General features: G+C 35.1%; 2 protein-coding genes across 2 annotated transcripts in view; one reads left to right on the plus strand and one right to left on the minus strand.

Moving 5' to 3' along the window:
• Positions 1 to 6080: 6080 nt before the first annotated feature.
• LOC126975697 (protein lines) lies at positions 6081 to 11410 on the minus strand. Its single transcript, XM_050823704.1, has 2 exons — positions 11241 to 11410; positions 6081 to 11012 (listed from the first exon to the last, which is right to left on the minus strand). Exon 2 carries the CDS (start codon positions 10928 to 10930, stop codon positions 8504 to 8506), a length of 2427 nt encoding a protein of 808 aa, XP_050679661.1. The 5' UTR covers positions 10931 to 11012; positions 11241 to 11410; the 3' UTR covers positions 6081 to 8503.
• A 4332-nt stretch (positions 11411 to 15742) lies between these two features.
• Positions 15743 to 25590, plus strand: part of LOC126975477 (serine/threonine-protein kinase Genghis Khan) — an 88658-nt gene continuing 78810 nt past the window's right edge. Inside the window, exons 1-3 of the mRNA XM_050823398.1 lie at positions 15743 to 15930; positions 16595 to 16805; positions 24301 to 24480. Of these exons, the coding sequence (XP_050679355.1) occupies positions 16745 to 16805; positions 24301 to 24480 (241 nt within the window). The 5' untranslated portion in view covers positions 15743 to 15930; positions 16595 to 16744. The remainder of the gene's footprint in view (positions 15931 to 16594; positions 16806 to 24300; positions 24481 to 25590) is intronic.

The following is a 25590-nucleotide window of genomic DNA, read 5'->3' on the forward strand; positions in this document are numbered from 1 at the left end:
GGATGTATGGATATTCATCAATTTTGAGCATATAAACTTCTAGTACCTAATAACATATAATTTTAAGTACTTTACATTCAGGTTTGAGCTGATCTCACTGTCCCGTACAATGACCTAGGCCAAGTCTATGTTCATTTGGAACAAGTCATTTTCTACTCTCTAGAAGAGACGAGGCTACTGTGCCGATATGAGTTAAATAAAAAAATGTCAATTATTTATATATTTACTTATGTAGCTAAATATAGTTAGTAGTACATTCTCTAGGTCTAACGAGAAAGAAAAACTCGTGCTTCACGTATTTGCCAAAACATTTCTAAATATAAGGGAATATATTATTAAAATAAGATGTAGAGTTATAGCATAAGAGTTACTCAATTTAGTAGTATTTCCAGTTTCATCATCATTTCCGCCGGAAGACGTCCACTGCTGGAGAAAGGCCAAAGATCTCCACGTCGGTCGGTCCTCCAGTCATCCAGACTATACCGGCGATCTTGATCCGATCAACGGTCCGTCTTCCGGTACGTGGTCGCCATTCGAGGACATGATCTGTCCGTCGAGCTATGTGCCCTGCCCACTGTGACTTCAGTTTTGCAATAGCTTGGGCTATGTCAGTGACATTGGTTCTCCTACGAATCTCCTCATTCCTGATTCGATCTCGCAGGGAAACTCCGAGCATAGTCCTCTCCATTGCCCTCTGAGCGACCATGAGCTTTTTCATCAGGCCCATAGTTATCGACCACTTCTGTGTACCGTAAGTCATCACTATGTCTTCCGGTACGCGGTCGGTATTCAAGGACTTTACTGCCCCAACGGCCATCTGTCCGTCGAGCTATGTGCCCAGCTCACTGCCACTTCAGTTTCGCAATTAACTAGGCTATGTCGGTGACTTTGGTTCTCCCGTGGATCTATTTCTGAGTGGATATTCTGCAGATATAGCCCTCTTCATTGCCCTCTGAGCGACCATGAACTTTCTAATAAGGTATTTCCAGTGTACGAAAAGTATATTGTTGTAGTAGAAGTAGTGTACTTGGGGTTAAGAATTAGCTATTATCAATCTCTTAGAAATAAAAAGTATTATGAAATTAATTCTCTACTAGATGCTGCTCGCGACGACTTGTTTGGAGAATTCTCATAGTATATTTATAAATTATTGCTTATATGTGTTATTCTGGTGTACCTATATCTAATGCTATATTCATGTAAAGTTTCATTAAAAACCATTTAGAAGTTTTTGTGTGAAAGAGTAACAAGCATCCATACATACTTTTGCGCTTGTAATATTAGTGAGGAAAAGTTTATAAACTATAACAGTTTTTTTTTGTCTATTCAAGATTTCGGTTGTAGCGCGCTTTAAATTTGACGCCATTTTGATCGAATATCTCCACCGAACATCATTTTATGTATCAATATTTAGTTTAATAGCAAGACTTGGAAACCGAACAAAAATTACTGATGAGAGACCGGAGATTCGGTTTATAAAAAATCTAATTTCGGCACCACTATTGGCATTGGTAGAAACTACTTCGCACCGAAACTGTGCAATCGTAGATTTATTGACAAGATGTAGTGTTTGCTAATTTTTATTTATTTTATACCAGTAAAATAAAAAAAAATTACATAGTGAACATTTCAGTCATTGCTTTGAAGAAGTCTACCCATTACATTGTTATCATACCAACGTAAGGAAAGTTTCAAAAGAAGTACAGTAATTTAGTTTTTCAATGATATGATGATGAGAAATGATATAGCGGATTATTGTGTGCTTGTATTTTGTTTGGCTATTTAGTATCTCGCCGAAATATAATTCTGGCTACTTACAACTTACCTAAATAGAAACCATGTGTCTGTATCTTTTATATTTTTTTTAGTTATGGAAGTCTAACTTTTATTTCAATTTTCTTCCCTTAAACCTAAAGGGAGTGTTACTTGTGATCGAGTATATGTATTGAATTATGGTATAAGCTGATAGTCTTGTTGCTAATGCTGTAATTAAATAAAATAAAAAGATCTCAGCGTGCTATTTTAGATATAATGTATCTAATTTATTTGCTAAAAGTTCAATTTTTTCGTTTGTTGTTTCCTCGTAGGTAAGCACTACTCTAGTGAAAGTGTGATTCCCCTACTCTCCTGTATTGAGTCCCTCGACTTGGTGTCGTGCCTACTTCCTTGAAGGTATGTACTATTTCCTTACCCGATACAATCATGGTATGGTACGGTTTAGGGACTACAAGGTACTACGATGTTCGCCACTTATAAGTGGTAAGAGTTCAATGTCCGAAACTCCTTGCTTCGTGACCGAGATTTAGCTTTAAGACAATGTTTGCAATTTTCTATAAATTGCATTAATTTTTACGTGTTTAAATTAGGTCTGTAGTAGCAGGTTATAAGTAGGTGTAGAGATAAAGCTAAAAAAATCAAATTGCTGACTGTTTAAGTCCAAAGTAGTTACTCGTTTTTGTTTAATCTTTAACCAAATTTATAGGGTTTCTGGTGATTTATAGTTTTTGTTGCATAAACCAATTTAGAGCGGGTTTTCCTGCCTACCTATATCGCCATATGACTTGACAGAGGAAAGTTTCAATGTTAGTGCAAATATCACTAAAATTGAAATTGCTTTAAAACTAAAAATTTAATAAAATAACACTTGTTTAGCGTAGCCCGCTTAGAGTATAACTCGAGTTTAGACCATTTTTTCTACCATTATGTAGATACGCTCGTATCGTTTCGATTCATGCGGAAATAACCGGTTAATAAGCTTTTTAAAACACTCCGTTAATGTTTACCGAACGTTTCTCTGAGTGAAAAAATAGTGACCGATTTTAAAACCGGTTTTGCTTCCATTTTCATAATTATAGTATTGTTACATATTGGCGGAATAATATAGATTTAATTTGCGCGTTGTGTTTAACCAGCCTTATCAACGAGGTGCAATATGTTTTAGCTGATTTACCTACTTTTAAATTAGTTTGGATAATTGTTTTCTTGTTTTGTGTTTACCAATTTAGTCAGTAAAGTATACCTACCTTATATTTAAATGTGTCTTGTATAAATACATTAAGTGATATAGATTTTATTGTATGTGCGTTTACGTTGTAATAAGAATAATTGGTAGTTTGCTGAGTGCATATAAAAAATAAATGTTGTGACACAAATTATATTGTTTTATTTTTTAAAGTGACAACTGTCAACTACAGGCCTATTTGCTATAAACTGTTGCTCTTTAAAATCACGAAGGCCCTACGCAAGTTGCAAAATGAGATAAATTGAACTGTTGTTCAATTTAACCCCCAGAAGACTGAACTTTAAACGCTTCGTACGACTCGCCACAAATTAGGATATCATCCCCACCATCTGGATGTGTAGCGTTCCTTAACAGAGCGGTTTGCAAGGAATTTTCTTCCATGTACATCCAACATACGGAATGAGCTTGATTGTGAGGTGTTTCCAATGTAACATGTATAACCATCAAAAAAGCGCGTGCACTTTTCTAAAAGGCCGGCAACGCACCTGTAATTCCTCTGGTGTTACAAGACATAATTTTACAACAGGTTACGCTCAATTTATCTCCTCTTCTAAGAATCAAAGAAAAAATCCCGATTGTAGTTGTAACTAGATTGCCGACATTTGTGGTCATCTAAGCTAAGCTGGTGCGTAGCCAGATAATACTTGAAGCCGGGTCACATACAGCTCTGTATGGCACAGGTGCGGCCACATCTGGAGTATTGCTCTCTAGTGTTACCACACCCCAGTACCAGATCGAACCACTTGACCACGTACCTACAATACAGATCTAGTAGAATCAAAGGAGATCAGGAAGTCTATGCATAGTTCGTTCATTCGTCTCGTCGCTTATTTCTGTGTACACTGCTGGTCCCTGCTGCCGAATCTCACCATTCCATTACATGACTCAAACTACGGTAGGTAAGTAATATATAAAGTGTTATCGCGATTTGTAAACTTATAATGCCTACGACTCGGCTAAGTCCAGTTAGTCTTTTGTAGGGTACCTATATGCTTTTACAACAAGATCCCAGATAATTTTCAAAACAAAAGTATAACGTTATTCAAAAGAATTATTAATAAACGTTTGTTCGGTAAAGGTTACTGTAACATAAATGACTTTCTTAATGATACCACAGATTTGGAATAGATTGACCGCCCTCAGGCTATTAAATAATACGTTTAATTGTACAATATTACTTCGTAAACATATTTTTTCGAGGAAAAAAAAAGCTCGCTGTGTTTGCTGCGCCCGTTCTTCTCAGGTCTGAAGCATTCATTTTGGAATGGGTGGTAGTCTTTGACTATCAATAAGTGATGTCACATCCATGAATTTGTGCATATCTATGGCGTTACTTCAAGGTGCGGCTTTCAAGAAAAAATCTCCTTTTTTCATTAAGGGACGAGACGAGCAGGACGTTCAGATAATGGTAATTGATGCGCCCTGCCCATTACAATGCAGTGCCGCTCAGGATTCTTGAAAAACCCCAAAAATGAATGTTCACCGTCACGCGCTCGTCACCTTGAGACATAAGATGTTAAGTCTCATTTGCCCAGTAATTTCACTAGCTACGGTGCCCTTCAGACCAAAACACAGTAATGCTTACACATTACTGATTCACGGCAGAAATAGGCGCCGCTGTAGTACCCATCATCTAGCCGGCATCCTGTGCAAAGGAGCCTCCCACACTGGTAAAGCAACTCCTGCAACAATATTATGAAATTGAAGTCTCATGTACGGTGTTTCCTGGACGTTACAACATGAGTACCACCTACCATCAAAATAATGGTTACCCAAAAGGCCGGCAACACTCCTGTATTTTTTTGCGAGACAATCTAAGCGACGATGGCATAAATAAGTGTCTTAAGGCTGGGGACCTAGCCCGCGGCCTTCAGGAATCGAGCGGAGCTAGGTTACCCCTCTCGCACAAGATCGCTATTATTATTACCGAATAAGAAGCATTATTTATTTATTACAAACATAATACAATTTTCTTTACAAAAATAACATAAGCATGTTAAATAGTTTTGCTAAACAGGTAATAATTATCGTACATTTTTTATCTAGATTGAATGATTAACATGGCTCCAACCGTAAATGTTAGTACTTTGGTGATGTTTTTTCGCAATGCAAAGATAGAATTAATAATAATATATACACACTTTTTACACTAATTATCTTGCCCCAAATTAGGCATATATAGCATGTGTTATGGGTTGCAAGACAACCATATATTTAATACAATATACTTACTTAAACATACATAAATACATATAAACATCCATGACTCGGAAACAAACATCCATATTCTTCATATAAATGATTGCACTCTAGCATAGTAGGTAGGATCGCTAACCACTCTGCTATACAGGTCGTCAAATAGTAAAGAAAAAATTAATTCTCTGCTCACACTGCAGACATATAACTATTTTTTGTATACATTAAAGCTTCATATAAACCGTTAAAAAATGGTTTCAATTATGCTATTTTGGCAGCAATTGAAACTGCCACATAATGTAACATACTTGAAACAGGACAGTATACCCAATCACCAGTTTGCCAAGTGAAAGCAGCGACTAACCATCGACTATGCATACTTACTACTGCCTGACCAGACGAATGTTGTTTTGCCATATAAATAATTTTTAGAGTTGGACCGTTTCTTGGATATTGCAACATTACTTTATTTTTCTAAAGTAGCCTAAGTTACTCCTTATTACATCGGCTACCTGCCAATAAAAGTCCCGTCAAAATCGGTTAGCGATATATAGCGGATAGAGATTAGCCAATCTCTGAAATGACTGAAACAAACAGACAGACAGACAAAAATTGTAAAAAAAATGTTTTGGTGTATGTACCGAATATATATTTATATACATGTAGTAAAACACGGTTATTTAGATATTACAAACAGACACTCCAATTTTATATATATGTATAGATATACTAGGTATGAGACAAACCATAAAAACCTACCGAGAGTTAGAGGTAGGTAGGTACAAAACATTTCATAATACTTATATTTTTTACTTTAATTGATTTTAAATATAATAATAGGGAAATAATAAAAATTCAAGAGTAATGTAGAAAAACATTTCATTTTATTTATGTTAAATTATCTAAACATAACAAATAGATACTTAGATTATACCTAAAGCAATACATTTATTAATCTATAAATGATAATTTTAAATTGGTACAATACTGCCAGCTTCCCAATTAGATACTAAAATGGCAATATGCGTTTAATCTGCAGTATTGAGGTCTCTTATTTAAAATGATATGGCAAGACTTATAGTATTTTGAACTTGAACAATTTACCAATATTCAACACTAGACTCCATACAGTTTGTTATATTTAAGTGGAGTTTGGACACATTTAAACTTTGTGAGACGGGCCTTTTTAGTGTTTATAAAATAGAATTATGTTTTTGATGTATATAATATGATATGCTCAATATTTTTGAGATTCAATGCTCGGCTATTACATTTATTTAGTATTAAAAAATAACACCTATACATTACATAATTAGATTTTGAGTTAAAAAATTAATTATCCTAAACAGAAAATTTTACAGAAATAGCCAAAATTAATAAATATTTAAAACTCCTAAACATTATACCATTTTCCTTTTGCGTTTTTCAACATTTGATTTGAATTCTATTGGTTTATAGTGAAATAATAAAATTACACTAATGAAAGTACAAAACTAATTATTTTCATAATCTGGTTCACACAAATTTACAGTAATACTGATTATGTCCTATTTAAATATGTAATTCATGGCATATTTACAGTGGCAATTGATATAATTTAACATAAGAACTATGAATAATGAACTACCCGCATTTCATATGCATACAACTAATTAATTAATTTACACTAAACATTAAACTAAAATGCATATTATACAAAATTTTAGAGGTTTCATATATTTTAAGCACCTTCTTTTACATTTAGGGCACATGTTGTGAATGTATATAATTAAATTATTAAAACTTTCGTGAGACATTTTTACGTTATTTATTGATATAGCTTTACTCACGATTTACCAGTGTAGTGGTATCCCATCTCATACTGCTGACCTCCGAATGGTCAGAAACTAGTTGGTGCCCACACTAATAAATCGTAAGGCTGTATCAATAAATGACATATTAATATATATAATGTTAAACCATGGTAACTAAGGCAATATGTTATCATTAAAGAACTTGCATGTATTATTTATATTAGATGTATTAATTTAATATATACATTAATAGTATCATGATTTAACACTACCTACATAAAATAATTTGGAACTTTGATCTTTTGCAAGTTTCAAAAATTTTTCAGCTCAACAATTTTGATTGCTTTAATGTCATTGAAGCTTCTTGTAGTTTCTTATATATAAAAATATTTGCATTAACTTCATAATATCTAGGTTTCACTGTGGGGGTGCCCAGTCCAACAAGTGGCAGAGCAAGGCACTCAGAAGTGTTCTTCAGACTTGGGATTCTAGTACATAGTCCCTTTATATTACACAAATTGGAAGACAAATCTAAACTATTTCTATACAACTACAGTTAGTATAAATTAAATAATTACATCCTAGTTATAAAAGACAAACAACAAGTTATGGAATGTTAGTCTAAAATGCAGTCTTTGTGGTATTTCATATTTGTTTGATCAGGGCAAACATTACCTTAAATTGACTTCTATACCAATAAAATGCTTAATTAAAGAAAAACAATGTCTATTTAGAAGTACAGGTAATAACGCGGTACAGTGGTTCCGCTTTATAGGGCTATTCTCATATGACGCGTTTTTACGATTTCATAATTCCTAATAATAATAATAATTAATCACAATTCGCATAGCAAGTATTTGCAATTGCAACAAATTTAATAAATATTATTTAATTTTGTAAGAACACAATTGACACATGTGCCAAGGTACGCGAAGCGAATTATGAACTATACAAATCATTATAAATTTCACAGAACTCAAATATGGATGTGAGAAAATCCCCGCGTTACATGGCTGAAATAGCGTAATGTAAAAATTCTTTATAAGGGTGCCTATAATTTATTATAGTTTATAGAGGGTATTACTGTTTATTATCATTTACATAAACAAAACAAGACCACCTTGCTGCTAAATTAGTTTTCTTCACTAAATATTAAACCTGTTTTTTATATCATTAACCCAGTGCATCTAAACAACAAGAACTCTTTTAATTGAACTTTCTGTTAATTAATTTCTTATAAATTATATTTGTTTCAGAGAGAATACAAAAATAAAACTGTTGTATATAAACTCTAATTGGTGCCATTAAAACAAAAAACCTCAAGGACCTTTATTTTCTTTCAATTCACCAATAAGAAATGGTGTTGGTTTTTTATTACAAACCAATAAATAGTTAAGATCTCAATCTAAGATAAATTCCTGAATTATTCTGGTCATACAGTTTATTATAAATAAACATTCGCTCCTATCGACAATATTTCCTCAATCATATTTCAACTGAACTCATTCCCTTCATATAAGCTTTCACAAACCTCCAGTAATCGCAGTACAGGACTTATATTATATGGAAACAAGGACTTTGATACAAGCCTGCTTATTTGTAGCCGTAGCCTTATGAGCACTCTCATTGTGTCATCAAGACTTCTTGTACTACCATCAGATTGTTGGCATGTTTCCAAGAACTTGGGCCAGTTGCGTCTAACATACTTTAAAAACCGCAAAAGGTACAATAGGAAACATGTTTCATTGCTTACCAGATAGTCTAGCAGCACATCACTGTCATGTGATACTACATTGAGGAACTCCATGAAAGATTTTAATGGATTCAGCATTGGAATCAAATCTGGATACACAGAATTTCTGTAAACAATTCCGACAGTTATATCCAATGTGCACACCATTGATTCAATTAGATAGTCATCCTGTTCACTAAATAAGTGAATCAACATTTTAGTGAAAGGTGTTTCTGGATGGAATTCTAAGCGATTTCTTATGAAAAGATCCAGTTTCTTCAATACATCACGGATAGATCTTTCAACAATTTGCATGTCTTGTATGGCATTATAATCAGATGAATCTATTGAACTGTCTGAAGAATCACACCTCATTTCTTTGACTGTCACAGCCACAGACTTAAGTACCAACAAGGACATTCTCTGTAGCATTGTCTTATCAACTTCATTTCTTGGATTATTGTCATTCTCTTCTTCACCATAACTTTGATCCACTAAGTGTATTGATGTAGATATTGGGGAAACTTCAGGTCCTAATGAATATTCTCTTATTTCTGCGCAGTCATAGCCAAGGAATCCAAATCCACTTCTACTAGTCTGAACTTGGACATCACTAAGGAGCCTAAAATCTTTCACATATCTTACAATAGAGTGTGCTAGGCTACAAATTTCTTCTGGCAAGATATCTTGTAAAGCTAATGTCGAACCATAACACAAAACCTCGTTAAATAAACTCAATAAGTGTGAGTATATCAGTGGTGGTAGCACTGTATTTCGTAACAGATCAACAAAACTTTGTAAATCTGCATAAAATGGCTTTGTATCTATGATCGAGAGATTCGCCTTAACACTTATTATGTTCTCCCACAGGGAGAAAAATGTAAGTAAGCAGTTTTCAGCATTACTTAAATTCAGGTACCTTAGCAGAAGTAGCTTCATATTTTTCACTAAGACTGGCCAGTGGTGCTCCAATGTTTTTATCGTCAAGCACTTAATGTGTGATGTATCAAAAGATTCAGAATCAGTAAGGACTACAGTAACACAACCACGTTCGTTAACCCTTTCTATTCTTGCTGGTTGGGGTTCAGGCGAGTCCTCTCTTTCAGTTGGCTCATCAGTTGATAACTTTAAAACCGGCTCATGCAGTTTAAACGTTGTTTGCTTACTTGCTGTTGAACTATCACTGTTTGATGTTGAGGGTGTATTCTGACTTTGTGAGTTAGAGAATGAACTGTGCAGGTTCTCATTCCTGGAACTTATGGGTAAATTTGAACTAGAACTATGTCCATATCCTGAACTACTTCTGAATGGATTGTCTTCCTGCACCGTGGTAGAACTACTTATGTTACTATTTTCTTCCAGAGGGTGTTGCTCAACATCTTTCCATTCAACTATCCTTTTAATTATGTCTAAGCTGAAATTTATCTTTTGCACAGTTATTCTATTAATTCTGTCAAATAAGTAAATATTTTCAACAATCTGCTGAAGCCAATTCTCATCTACAGTATCTTTAGATACAATAAGGAAGCTAGCCAACAACCTGCTTGCAACAAAAGTAACATATTTGCTTTTGTGCTCAGATAATTCTACAACTTCAGTAATCCAGTCGTGCCTGTTTCTAACAAATATATCACATGTATGCATTAGTCTTGAGCATATTGTGCCAGTGTTATTTTGTTTCAAATATATATCAAATAGTAACTGCATTATTGAAAGATATGTAAGAGAACATTTTAAAGGCCAATTGGATATGTGTAATCTTCTATCAAATAATTGCAGAACACTGTTTTCATCTAAGCCACATAAGCAATGGCCAACCAGAGCATTTTGGAAGGAACGTAACTCACTGAGCAACTTTTCATCAGCAACAGTCCAACTGGGGATATTACTAGAAGATGGTAAAATATCTATAGTATCACTTGGAAGTCTCAATATTGAAGAACAATCCACTGCATCTTCACTTACTGTACCGCTGTCAGGAGATTCACCATTCCTTACTATGAAGTTACCGGAATGTTCTGCTTGAGGTGTTTCCAAATCGTAGATGTCCGCAACAATGTCTTCCGCGGATTTATCACTCCCATCTTCAATATCCGGACCGTCAATTCGCTGTTTTTTCTTTACGGGTTGATCAGAAGCCATCCCTTCATCAGCCCTTGAACAATCCACTTGCGCGCGTAATACCATGAAACCACTTCAATATTTCAATTTCAATTATCCGTTACGGGCTTGCTAATACTATTACGTTATTCACAAAGATCTTATGAATCTGAAACCAAAAATGATGCTTATTCAGTGACCTTTAATTTGCTACTCAGTTACGCAGACGACAAAGCGATGCATTATTGAAGTAATGAATTAGACTCTGAGTCAATTAAATGCATAATTATATTGAAGAAACTTCCACTGTGGAATTTGCACTATGGATCACAGTAATACGGGTAAAAGCGCATTGATTTGCAGTAAACTTTCCAAAATATTTTGATGGCACACATACCATTTTAGTAACGAGGTTGGACGTTGTATTTTTGTAGATGAAAAATCTAGTAATAAATAAAACAGGATCTTCTTCACTAAACCATTCAAAAATTTAGCTACAAAATACACTATTATAACAAAACTTTACTATTTGCTGAAATTAAAACAACATCACTCAGAAGATCGACTCCATTAACTCAATGATGCTTAATCAATAATGCGCTTTTTCACTTAGGAATTTATGGAAAAAATGTCAGATATAAGTAAAAATTAAAACAATTTTAACAATAGCTAAAATATTAATATTTTTGTGAAGTGATTATTATTAAATGTTTTTGGGCTATAATAATATAAATTGTATAATGTTAAACAAATCATCAACGACATTTCCTATTCCGGCCTGTATTTTTTTAATTTATTGCATGACAATGGGTACTATTCCTTCAATCTATATAGGTCTAAGGCATGTCTGCGTCTGTATACTATATATATATATATAGTATAGAATAAAGTATAGTTAAGTCTATATTATTTGAATAAAGTATATGTTTCCATTCATGACGTTCTATACATATTATAGGCAATTCACGTCATACAAAAACAAAGCCAAAATATGGCAGTTGCCACAAATGACACCATAATAAGCTTCGACTGCCATATTTATATATTTCTGCGTTTACTCCAGTTGCTAAAAGTATTATTGGTATATTAATAGGCAGCAAAGTAAACATTTTTTTTTGTTTGTACAGTAACATCAGTGGAGTAGCAGTTAGGTATTGACCTGACGAAAAAGAGTGTTGCTATAAGGTTTACGTTTGTCAGTCTATTTATTTTGTATTTAAAATCTGTTCAGTCGGAGGTTTTTTACGTTTTTTTTTAAAAATCACACTCATAATGTAAATGCGAAAGTTTGTATGTTAATTTACTAGACTGTGTGTATATTTGTTACTACTTAACGCTCTAATTAAATGAATTTAGATCTTATAAGTTAAGGTAACATATAATGAGAGAAACAAATACTCAAATATATTATTTTTATCTACATAAAATAAATCGGTTAACTGGTTATTAAAATGTTAACTTTCCTGAAATAAAATTTATTTGCAAAAATTTGTTTTTCCCTTGGTATCTGGTTTTGGCGTATGTACTGTAAGTGGACATCAACATATCTTTGTATGAGAGCTTTTGTCAAATCATAAATGTGGCTAAATTGGTCTTTTGAATGTGTGTCAATTTGACTAAATACAGTCGCGAGCAAAAGTTTGGAGTCACTTACTTGAAATTGGTTCCGCGCGATCTTGCTTACTAAATAAATTTTTAATTGTCATATAAATAACATCATTTTAAAGGTTAAACTCTTAATTTTTAACTGATGCTGAATTCATAGAAATCAAGCCAATACTTAAGAAGCACGAAAAAGACGTGTTTCAATTGACCCCTTATAAAAGCACCTGTTATCGGTTTTTCTTTATTAGTCGACTTTCACACGTTGACCAGTACACATCCGCTACTTTTGACCTTGTACGACAATGGAGACAACACAGAAGCAGCACAAATCGTAGCCCTATTGCAAGAAGTGCTCAGCCAGCGGTTTGTCGCTCATTGGTTCCACACAAGCCAGTCCTGTGTTTTGAAAGTTTACAAGCGCTTTCGGGAGACTGGTGGCTTTATCCCGAGATCAAGATCTGGACTGCGCCGGTGCACGTCGGAGAGTTATGACCGTTTTATCGAGTCAACCTCTCTCCGAAATCGGCAATTAACTGGTGTTGACGTCCAACAGGAGCTCCGAGATGTTCGTGGGGTAGCAGCCAACTAGTGGACAGTTCGTCGACGACTCAAGCAAGCGAATCTGACTCCAAAAAGGCCTGCCACGAGCTCGAAACTCACGGCAGCTCACCTACAAGCACGCCTTCAATTTGCCCCATCTTGATTGGGATGTTGAGCAATGGAGGCAACTCCTGTTCTCCGACGAGAACAGGATGTGGTTGCACGGTGGCGACCGAAGAGGTCGGGTCTACAGGCGGCCTGGGGAGTGATTTGCGCAGTGCTGTTTCGCTGGAACAGTGGCTTATGGGGGGCGGCTCTTAAATGACGTGGGCCAGCATTTCCTTCGACCGTAAAAACGAGCTTGTTTTCGTGCCTGGTGGGGGACGAGGAGACGGTCTAACTTCAGACCGGTACATCTCCAATATTCTGCTGGAACATGTCATTCCCTACGCGGGATATATCGGTGATGACTTCCTCCGTATGCACGCAAATGTGGGATTGCTTATCATTGTTCACTGGGCCTTTAAAAAAAAGCGACTCTATAGTTTTCATTTCTTACTGTGTGCTAGTGTGCTTTATCCGTCTCATTCTGACAAGCGGGATGGATGGGATGTAAAAACTTGTCAAAAATTGTACCATATTTAAACAAAAAATATTTGTTTTACTAAATTATTCCCGCTTTTTGCCAGCCCATCCTATATAAATAAAATAATCTTACCGGTTATTGGAGCACTTTGAACACTGAGGCTACCCATTATTTGAGCAATTTTTTATAGCACACTTAGACTTGGTGATTGACACACAGTGGACACACGACTAAGGAGAAAAGTGTGCTTAAAGACAATGTAAGCACACTTTTGTCGTTCCGCTTGAAAGCCTGTCTGAAGACTGCGATTTATATGTCTATATGTTTAGAACGTCATTGTTTCCATTAGTTGATTTTTAAATTTATTGCATTACCATGGCTTATAATGATATTTAACCGAAATTATTGCATTAATTAATTACTTATTTCACCATCACAACTCAATTCATTTTATCATTACGTACCTGTATAACGTTAAATGTTCCAATGACGTTCTATACATAAAGACAATTCACGCCATACAAAATCAAAGCCGAAATGTGTCGTATGCACCATTACACCATAATAATGCCTGAGCTATCTTCCATACATAATAAGCTTCGACTGCCATATCTATAAATTTCTGCGTTTACTCCAGTTGCTTAAAATATTATTGTCAATTGGCAGCTATGTAAACATTATTCCAGTTTATGCTGCGTATTTTGAATTTAGAACCCGATTTGAACAGTAAATTCAGTGGACTACCAGTTAGGTATTGTTTTAAGCCCTGACGAAAAAGAGAGTGGCTATAAGTTTCTCGTATATCAGCCTGTCCCTATTTATTGATCAAGATCTGTTCAGTCAGAGGTTTTTTATGATTTTAATCAAAAATTACACTCATATCATAAAGGGGAAAGTTTGTATGTTTATGTATTGGTTTGTGTGTATTTGTTACCCCCTGACGTTCTTAATGGATCTAATAAGTTAAGGTAAACTATAATGAGTGAAACAAACACTCAAATGTAATATTTTAATTTACATGAAATTTAATGTACATTTAGGTACTTGCATAAATAATTTAATGTTAAGTTCCCTGAGTAAAATTGTTGAAATTAGTCTTTTAGAGTTAGACATCATTTCCAGGATATCTTTTTTGTATAAGCTGACATCAAAATATTAGAACTGAAGCTAAATTAGATTTTTGTGTGTGTATCAATTTGACTAAGTAAATAATATATTAACTTTAAAAAAGATTTCAATATTCTTAAATGTTCACAAGTTTATCTTACCTTTTGAGCATGCATTTATATATAAATCAGCATCAAGGAAATGATTCGAGCAAATTACACTCGACTTATTTGGTTTGTAAAATTCTTCATAGCAAAGCTTAAAAGCCTCTGCCCACTTGTCAACCCAAGCGCGGCGTGTCTCGCATTAGGTTCTAAGTATTTAATGAGAAAATGGTAGCGGACATAATTTATTACCTGGACGCCTAAAACAACGACTGGTTGTCCGGACACTGACTACGCGAACGTTGCCGTCACCACCAGGAAACTTTTCAATATCTCAACCTAATGGCCATTGCAAAGGGCGAGTTAAGTCTGACTTAATTAAAAGTAGGTCACCAACCTTCAAATTATGTGACATTTTGCCCGTTGTTGTAATGTGTGTAAGTAATCATGTGACCAAAATTTCCAAATTTATTGTCAACATTTATATTTACATTATATTGCCACCTAGACAATAAATTAATAGGAACGTATATCTTGTATAACTTAGCATTATGCCTCTTATGCTCTTTTACGTTAAAGAGTCCACCAAATTCAACACCAACATGGTTGAAAAACCTTATAGGCCGAGGCTTGGTTAAGGTCCCCATGCTCGACTTGGCCAGCCAACCGCATGCTACACTTCAAGCACGTGACGCAACGCGAGAGAAGTTGTTTGTTAGGAATAAAAATTTCAACTTACAAAACTCAGGTTCATTTCTGAAATTTTCTTCTTCTGTGAGACAGTGTGCTCCGTTGGTTTCTAGTGTAAATGGCAGTTCTATTCCGATTGTCTATAATAGTCTACTCTTTGATTTTAGTTACATAATTTCATTTTATTATACGCTCTTTGTTTTTTGACATCTGCCCCTCCCAACCCGCAATCTCTAAATCCCCGGCCCCCGCCCCTGAGAAAAATGTCTGCTTGGTTGATGGATTTGCATTGCCTTTAAATTCTTTATTTACATTAATTGTAGACAGTATTTATTTGTGAAGTTCGGGTATCCATCGGGTGACTCTTATAAAGTGAATTAAAATTAATTGGAAGTTTAAGTGAACTTGATAAGATGTTTGTGTGTTTTGCATAACAATCGATTGAATTAATTTAGGTTAAGATTAGTGCTTTGATCTATGGTATTATATACGGTATTGAACGATGCATTTTGCTGCAAATGTAGCCTGATTCTTTTATCATGCGAGCATCTTTAGTAAATTCTTATATATTTTAAGTAGAGTAACGATACTCTATCAATATGTCATCGAGTAGTAGCTTTGGTTTTTTTGTGTATAAAACGCAATGCCGTCTAAAATATAGACCAAATCGTAGTACATATTGCGAAAGCGAATAAACTCACTGACGCTTGTAACCTTGTAATAATTGCGTAGAAAGCTTTCAATGTTAGACAATGGTGAAAATCAGTTTCCTGTTGGGTGTTATCAATATGCTTTTATTATATCCTTCCTGGTAGCCTTTTGGCTTATGCCATGGTATATAAATAAGGAATTATGTAATTCGATTCTCTATATTATAACAACTGTTGCAATATCTTTTTGATGCCAATAGGACAACACCCACACATTATATATATATTAATAAATAAAAAGGCTTTGGTGATAATTGATGTTCAGTATAAAAAAGTACATATTTTAAAACATTTAAAATACAAGTTCAAATATTTAAGAAATAATTTTAATACCAATAAATATGTTTTTGTCTAATATTGCTAATGTTCTTAAATTTTAAGTTATCATTTTTTTTTTATAAATTATTAGGTTTTGTTTAAAAAAAGTAAACATTAATTTCTAGTTAAAATGGAAAAAAACAGCGTTAAATGAAGATGTTCAAGTTGTGCTGTGTATTTGTATTAAATTATAAAATTGGAACTGGACATGAATGGTGAATGAAATTTTAATAAAGTGAAAATGTCGGATGAAGAAGACTCCTCACCAGACTGGGCACTGGCACCCAGCAACAATCTACCAGGTAAAATTATGACCTAATTATAATTATTTTACTATGAATGTGATTTATAATGGACTCCTGCTCATGTCCGTTACTTATTTAGACTATCTTTTAGTCCTTTGTGCATCCTTGTGAATCCTGGCTAGTTCAGCAAGCACACAGTTACTGTCTTATTAATAAACACAGTGTATAAATACTCTAAGTTAAAATTAATTAAATAATTACTTCTACCAGTCATGTCTCCCTTACCAGAGGGAGGCACACGATGCCGGCTAGATTATGGGTACCACAGAGGCACCTATTTCTGCTGTGAAGCAGTAATGTGTAAGCATTACTGTGTTCCGGTCTGAAGGGGGCCGTCGCTATTGAAATAACTGGGCAAATGAGACAATATCTTGTCTCAAGGTTACGGGTGCACTTGTAGTGCAGCTCAGAATAATTGGGCTTATCAAGAATCCTGAGTGGCACTGCATTTTAATGGGCAGAGTGTGTCTTTTACCATCAGCTGAAAGTCCTGCATGTGTAGTCCCTTATTGCCAAAAAAATTTAATTCTGTCATGAGAAAGGTAAGATTAAGATAAAAAGTTTTAAACTGGAATAACTTTTCTTCACATTAATTAATAACCTTAAGGTTGTAGACTACACTGACAATGTTTTCTCTACATAGAGGACTGCTCTGTGACAACATACAAATGATTGCTTGGGGAACAACAGCCCATTTACATCCCTATCATTTTGTTCAACATAATGAAAAAAGGTTATACTTAAGCTCACAATACGTACAAGCTAAAGCTCCCGGGTTCAATTCCCATAGGTGCTAACATTTTTATGATAAACTAGTTGACCCGACAGATGTTGTTCTGTATATAATAAATAAAGTAATGTTTTTTTTTTATGAATTTGTCAATAATATATCATAACATCAACAATTACTTCGTAAAATATGCACCCTGCTGTTGTAATGAAATTGTTTCACAACAGAACTGTCAAACCGTGCGTCAATAAATTCTCTCATAGAAATTATGTATGAACACATCAAAGGAAAAACAAATTTGTTGTTTTTATTAAATTTAGCAGCATTTTCCTATTTATTCACCTTTTAAACCTTCTCTGGACTTCCACAAATAATTCAAGACTAAAATTAGCCAAATCGGTCCAGCCGTTCTCGAGTTTTAACAACACTAACAAACAGCAATTCATTTTTATATGATAAATATGGATGTTAGTTTCCGAGTCATGGATGTTTATATGTATTTATGTATGTTTAAGTAAGTAATATCCGGACGACCGAGCCTTGCTGGGATTTTTAAGAATGTACAAAACTTGAAAAAAAAAAAACTAATAGGACATCTGGATTCGAACCGGGGTCTTCTGCTTTCCGGATCACCCAATGTCCCATCTGAGCTATAATAGTCTTGTATATAGTGGCGAAATTTACCTTTGTATTCTAATGTTATTGTAGCTGTTTCTCATTCAAACATGGATAAAACCATTTTTTTTAAATTGAAACCTAGCTAGATCGATTTATCACCCCCGAAATCCCCTGCATACTTAATTTTATGAAAATCTTTGGAGCCGTTTCCGAGATTCAGATTATATATATACAAGAATTGCTTGTTTAAAGATATAAGATATTGTATTAAATATATCATTGTCTTGTACCCATAGTGCAGGCTAAGATTGTGTCAATATTATTATTATATTTAGTACTTAGTTGTGGTTGTATGTATTAGCATTTACTGGCGAATATTGACAACTTGACATCTACTGTGAAGCTTTTTCTGTGAATAAACCCTATTGAGCTTAGAGCCACTAAATGCACTTAGCAGACATCCTTATGAATTGCTTTGCAGGTGTGTGTGCTTAGGTTTCCTTACAATCATACAAATTTTGTTCCATAGCTTTGTCAAATAAACATCCACATATAATTTCAAAACAGAAGTCAGGTTGAACAATGATAATAATAATAATCACCAAAATAAGAGAACATCATAGACTTGCAATATACTATCTACATATAGACAGACTACCTGTTCGAGAGTTAAGAACAGAACTAACAGAGATGCAACAATTTTTTAAAAGATTTTGTGTTAATAAGTTTTAAATAGAAAGCCACGCTTGCCATTAACTCCTTGGTATTTTGAATATGCTTTACCATCAGATGTCTTAAACTGATGTCTTCCACCTTCGCACGACACACCACAAGTTAGGATATCATCCCCACCATCTGGATGTGTGGCGTTCCTCTACAGTGCGGTTTTCAAGGAGCTTTCTTCCATGTACTACAAAGCTGTGGAATGAGCTTCCTTGTGCGGTGTTTCCGGGACGATACGACATGGGTACCTTCAAAAAAGCGCGTACACCTACCTTAAAGGCTGGCAACGCTCTTGTGATTCCTCTGGTGTTGCAAGAGAATGTGAGTGGTGGTGATCACTTAACGCCAGGTGACCTGTACGCTCGTTTGTCCTCCTATTCAATAAAAATAAAAAAATAAAACTATTAGATGTAACACCAATATCATTATTTGTCTATTACTTAACAAATATAAACTGTAATTGTTAGTTTTGTAGAAAAAAAAGTGTGTGTGTGTGTGTACTCTATATGCGCAATTGAAGTAAAACTTAATAAAATGATTCTGGGACTCCCCTATTTCATTTATCTGATTATTATGTTCGCTTTATGTTGTATATAAAATTCAATATACAACTTTCACATTTTAATATGCTCAGTAATTTTAAATGTCTTAATGACTTTTAAAGGAAAGAAAATAATTGAGAATAATAAATTAGAGGTTAGATTTTAGCACATGCCAATATATTATACTGTTGTTTTTGAATATTAATGAATATGGGCGCGATCCCTTTGCCCATGCTAAAAATGGATGAAGAAACCAAAAAAAGAAAATTACGAATGTCGCAAACGTCGAAAAATTTCTAATAATTTTTATTCATAATAGATTACAAGAGTACTAATATGTAAAAAACAATTAAACACTTGGAGATTTTCAAAAATTATTTACGAGTGATTAATTTTTATTTGCAAATAAAACTTTTTTAAAGCCATTCAATTTTAACAGTTAAAAAATTGTTTAACTGAGTGACTTTTTTCTGAATGTTACCCCAAGTCGCGCCTAAAGTAGGTTTACTTCAAAAAAAAAAATAAGCCTCTGTTTATAAATAATTGCAACATCATAACGAACATAATTTGAACGAACAAACACAAGGCTGTGTTGCGTGTTAATATTAGTAATTTTGCTCTCGTGCCCAATTAGCACGGGCGTTGATTAGCTCATGGCATATTAGCAACAATTCCTTCCATTGTATTAGTTGGTTCTGCGGAACACCTGCCTTGGGTATGTTAAGGGTTCCGTATCCAAAAGGCAGGATACCAAAAGTAATCCATTTTTTTCTATAAGAAACCGACAAGCCGACGTGTGATGTTGGATATTTCGCTCTACCACTTAGAATGCAGTGCCGCTCAGGATATTGAAATATTTATTCAAAATAATATAAAGAACTACATTCCCAATCGCCTATTAAGAGGTCATCAAAAAATGTCCGAGCGGCGCTGTATACACGTATACATCTTAATATATATAAATTACGTGTCACGTTGTTTGTCCGCGATGGACTCCTAAACTAATGAACGGATTTTAATGGGATGGACTTCATGGATTGCAGTTTAGTCCAACTTGAGAGATAGGATAGTTTTTATTTCGATCTGGGACCCATAATAATTTTTATTTTCAATATTTGTTTTGTATGGACATATTTTCTATGAGAGAATTTAGTGACGCACGGTTTGACAGTTCCACTGTGAAACAATTCCATTATAACAACAGGGAGCATTTTTTACGAAATAATTCTTGATGTTTTGAAATATTATTGGCAAATTCCTATAAAACAGTATTTCTTTTTATTATCTACAGAACAACGTCTCTCGGGTCAGCTAGTTAACTTATAAAGTTAACATTAAAACATTCACACAAATTAACACCTTATTTCTTGGCAGTAATGTTCAAAGTCTATTGTATGCGCTCATTAGAGCTAGACACTACGTTATGCGTTAGAAACACGGGTGTGGACGCAAACACGAGGCAGGAACATTTTCTTTTAGAAATAATTGAAATGTGAGCTGTCAAAAAGACTTTAAATAGCTTTCTGCATTCATTATTTGCCAAAATTATAATATTTGTTTGCATTTTCTCCGTAGGTGTAATATGTATCTCTCGGGGGAAGTCGCGATTTCAGTACTCGGATGTATAGAGTCCCTGAAATTTATTTTAAAGTGCTAAACTATCACAACTTCACTACAGCGCAAAAGTCTGAGCCGAAATCTGTTTCAAACGTAAATAGGGTCAAGTAAAATGTATCGCGGAGATAACAATAAAATATTTATTTTAAATGAGCTGGCGTCGTGCCAGGTTCATAACTCACAAGTGATATGGATATAAGGCCCTGCACACACTGCGAATTGTCACCGCGCGATATATTTTTTCTTAGGTCAAGCACGCATGGTGAATATTTATAAAATAAAAATTCGCGCGGCAGTAATCTATATTACCTACTTATAGTAACATCGTAACAAAGTAAAACTGCACATTGTTCTACACACAATACCTAAAGAATTTTATTTTATGGACATATATGCTGAATATTTATAAAACACATAAAGTTCGAAACACAGACTTAATACAGAAAACAAAAATCACTAATGCTATAAGAAAATTTAAATGGCGCTGGACGGGACACACCCTTCGGGGTATAGACAAATGGAGCAAATGTATCACAGACTGGTATCCCAGAAACTTAAAAAGGAAACCGGGGGGACAATACAAGAGATGGTCAGACGAACTTAGGACGATAGCAGGCAAGACATGGTATAGGTTGGCTAAAGATAGAAAGTTGGAAGAGGCCTTTGTCAATAGACAACCAGATAGTGATAGATACTTAGTTAAGGATAGTTTGTAAGTATGTATATTAATAATACTATCTGAATAAAGGCTTATATTATTATTATTATTTTATGGACGATATTTTACGGACATGCATCCGGCCAAAACGCATAACCTACAGAATAGATTTTATTAAAATTTTGCTTGTATATTGACAAGAGCTCGGGACAACATTTAGGCTGCAGATTATCATGCTAGATGCAGGCATAGTATTTTTATTACTTAAAAAGACAATGTCGCGGGCGTCATTGTCTCTCTCATTTTAATCATCATCTCATTTTGAACCTCAACTTAAATGCGAGGCGAATAAAGGTCCCAACTTAATAGAAATTCAAAATCAAAATCACTTTATTCATGAAGGTCACGGAAATGACACTTATGAATGTCAAAAAATAAAAATATTTTTTCTTATTGAATTTGCCGCTACTTCGTAAAGGGTTAAGCTAATGATAAGAAGTAGCAAGAAACTCATTGCCACACTTTTAAGTCAAGATTTACATTTTAATTGGTTTACAAATCATTTCAATTACAATATATTATGCAAAGTGACGCAACAAAACAAATGTCAAAAACTGAAAGGCTTACACGAGTAAGTCATAAAAGAAAAAAAAAGTAAATTAATACTTATAAACACAAGAGTTATTGAGTATAGTTGATGCATCAATCCACACAAACAGTAAATAAATGGAGGCATTATGTGAGCATTTCATAAAATAAAATATATAATAACTTTACGATAACTAAGTAATGGAAATAATAATAATAAAAAAACACATCAAGCAGACCTCCCGGTAACATCATCATCCAGCCACTACGAGTAGCGCCCGTTCACGAGCATGACGCATGGACCAGCCATCGCCTCCCTCGACCATATTTTAGGGAACAACCCGCCCCACGTCGCCGCTACAAGCAGAGGCATTTAGGCGAGCATGACGATGCCTGTCACGAGAAATCTACCGAATAACAAAACAATGTTCATCTACATATTATGCATTTTATTTTCATATATATTGCAACAACACTTGGTAAACGTCGTGAAGCTAAATCAGTTGGTAAAGGGGAGAAGAACTGATAAGAAACTCCCAGCCCATCTTTTAAATCATATAACAACATAAACATAGATTTGATTGCTAATTTTTCTTCCTAAGTGCGTCTTGTGCGTCCATATGACATCGCAGAGTTTTGCGAGAGTTAGAGACCCCGCAAACTGCAGACTTTCGATCGGCCGATAGTTTGGTTGAGTTCGGCTGTTAAGTGCGCACACTGGCCCGACTAAACAGTTGGGTCTGTGATGAGTGCGCACACTAGACAACTATCGGCCGACAGTTTTAGGGACGATTCGCTATTAGTTTTAAATCGGCTATTGATGAGTCTGGCCGACTAAACAATCGGTGGTGTGCGCGCCTAGAAGAGCGCTGTACTGATTTAACAGTCGGCCGATAGTTTGCTGACGGTTCAGTTTGAAGGCAATCGTGTAGGCCATCAAACTTTTTTGTCGGCCAATACCGAATCGTTATAATGTGCGCACTCCCATACATCTTCATACTGATTAAGAAACCAACCAAACTATCGGCCGATCAAAAGTCTGCAGTTTGCGGGGTCTCTAAAAGCGCGAATAAAAATCGCCATACGTACTCGGCCTAAAACGTTCCCGACTTGATATTATCAAGTAGGTATCGCCTAAATTGGTAACACGTTGTCTGCATCTCAGTGAGTTGTGGAGAATGAGACAGCCTTGTCCACATACGAAGAACAATGGCAAACATAAACTTGTATATACTTTTATTTTTATAATTATCGCTATAAAGTGATGCAATAGATATATTCAAACATCAAATGCTGAATGAAATAAACGAGAAAATTAATAAAATAAATGTAAATTAATAATACTTAAAGGGCTGCTGAAAACCAGTGTTGTGTTGGTGTCTTCTACACTGACCAACAATATACTGAGTCAGTTCCTTTTAGCAGGGAATCACGCTCACACTGTTATTTTTAATACTTTATTTTTAATCTTTATAATAAAATTACTAAAATTAATACGGTATTTAATTTAGAATTTTAAGATTTTAATTAATATTGTAAATTGTTGTGTTTTTGTGTGAGTGTTTTTTTATTGCTAATAAAGTATATCTATTCTATTCTATTCTAATAAAACCACGAGAGATATTGAGTACAGTAGGTGCATTAATCCGCATCTATAACACAGCATTATATTACCTATTATAAAGATGTACCTATATTACTATAAATATATAAGAATTAATTTGAGCAACATGAAACAGGCTTCCAATGACAGGATCAATCCAGTCTCCCGTTCACGGGCATGACATATAGACCAGCCATCACCTGCCGCGACATATTTTAGGGAAGGGAACGATCCGCACCACGATCCCACCACATGCAATGTCGTAATCGAGCATAAAAGATGGCCAAAGACCTCAATTCATTTTACCGTCACGCCACATACCCTTTCTGTATAGTATCGTCGTTCGCTACAGGTTGACCCGACTTAAGATGTAAAAAAGTCAAGCATCTTTAAAATATAATCTTCTTTTCCAGTGGTGGGCATAAAACGTCTGAAGCACATTGAGAGTATGTTCGTGTCCCGGCGTCTTCAGGGGCCCAGGAGTCACGGACTGAGCGTTGAGACGCTCATCGACGTGCTGCTGGTGCTGTATGATGAGTGCTGCAACAGCAGCCTGCGAAGGGAGAAGACGGTTGCGGACTTTCTGAACTATGGTGAGTGTTGAACTACACTTATAATCCCGCGTGTGGTGACAGGGCCGGAACCTGGTCGTTGTACCACCTGCGTGACGTCATTAGACCCTCGAAACAACGGCACCTACTTTCGACTTTTTTGGAGGTCCCTAACGGCCGAACCCAACATACTATCTACAGATAGAGATAAATTACTACCTTCTACTTTCAGTAATTAGCTATCAGTAATCTGAAGCTGTCCCAATATACCCGAAAAGTCATTCTTATAGCCTTATATTGGGAGGCGTGAATTGAAATTTCCATACAAACTTCTATCGCTGGTAAGCTATACGTCGTCCCATTGAGAGACAGCGTGTACGGATAAGGTGTGTTACCGTCGATAGTGGGACAGAAAAGTCAACGATAGTTACGATTTTTATCTCAAGTAAGAGAAAGACTGAATATTGGGAACTGCCGTAAGTCGTATCGGGTCGAGATAACTGAAGCCGATTCTTGATTCCACAATGTAGCTATGTGTGGCGAGAGGTTCCTCGTATTGTTTGTAGACGTCAACATCATGGTGATGGAATTTCGCATTTTGCCGTAATGTCCGGTGGTGGTCATTTTGCGAAAGTGATGTTATAAACCTTACATAACCAGATTTTCAGTTGGTATTTATTACCACAAATTGAAAAATATCTTATACGGCGTTTATATAGATTGCCTCTTGACGTCTTTTTTCATGAGAATAAGTGACAGAATGAAAGGTGTATCATCCGATATAAGGCTTAGCGGATGGCGAAATCCCCCCCATCGTATTCCTCATGCGTTGGTACTGGGAGGGGATCTGTCACAATTTACGCCCGGCTGCGTGACGTTTTTGATGTGTCTGAAACCTAACTCCTCTAAGATGGCAGCCCGTCGTATTCTTAATGAGAGGGGTTATTTTTTTATATATAAGAGGGGGCAAACGAGCAGGAGGCTCTCGGGATGGGGAGAAGTGATGCAACCGCCCATGGACATCTGCAACAACAGGTGTTAAGTGATACATTGCCGTCGTTTCAGGTGGTAGTATGCTCTTTTCTCGAAGGTCCCTAAGTCGTATCGATTTGGGAAAGCAGCAATTCTACAAAGTGGCTGTGCGAGGCAAAA

Source organism: Leptidea sinapis, chromosome 2, assembly GCF_905404315.1.
Source record: "Leptidea sinapis chromosome 2, ilLepSina1.1, whole genome shotgun sequence".
Classification (NCBI taxonomy): domain Eukaryota; kingdom Metazoa; phylum Arthropoda; class Insecta; order Lepidoptera; family Pieridae; genus Leptidea; species Leptidea sinapis.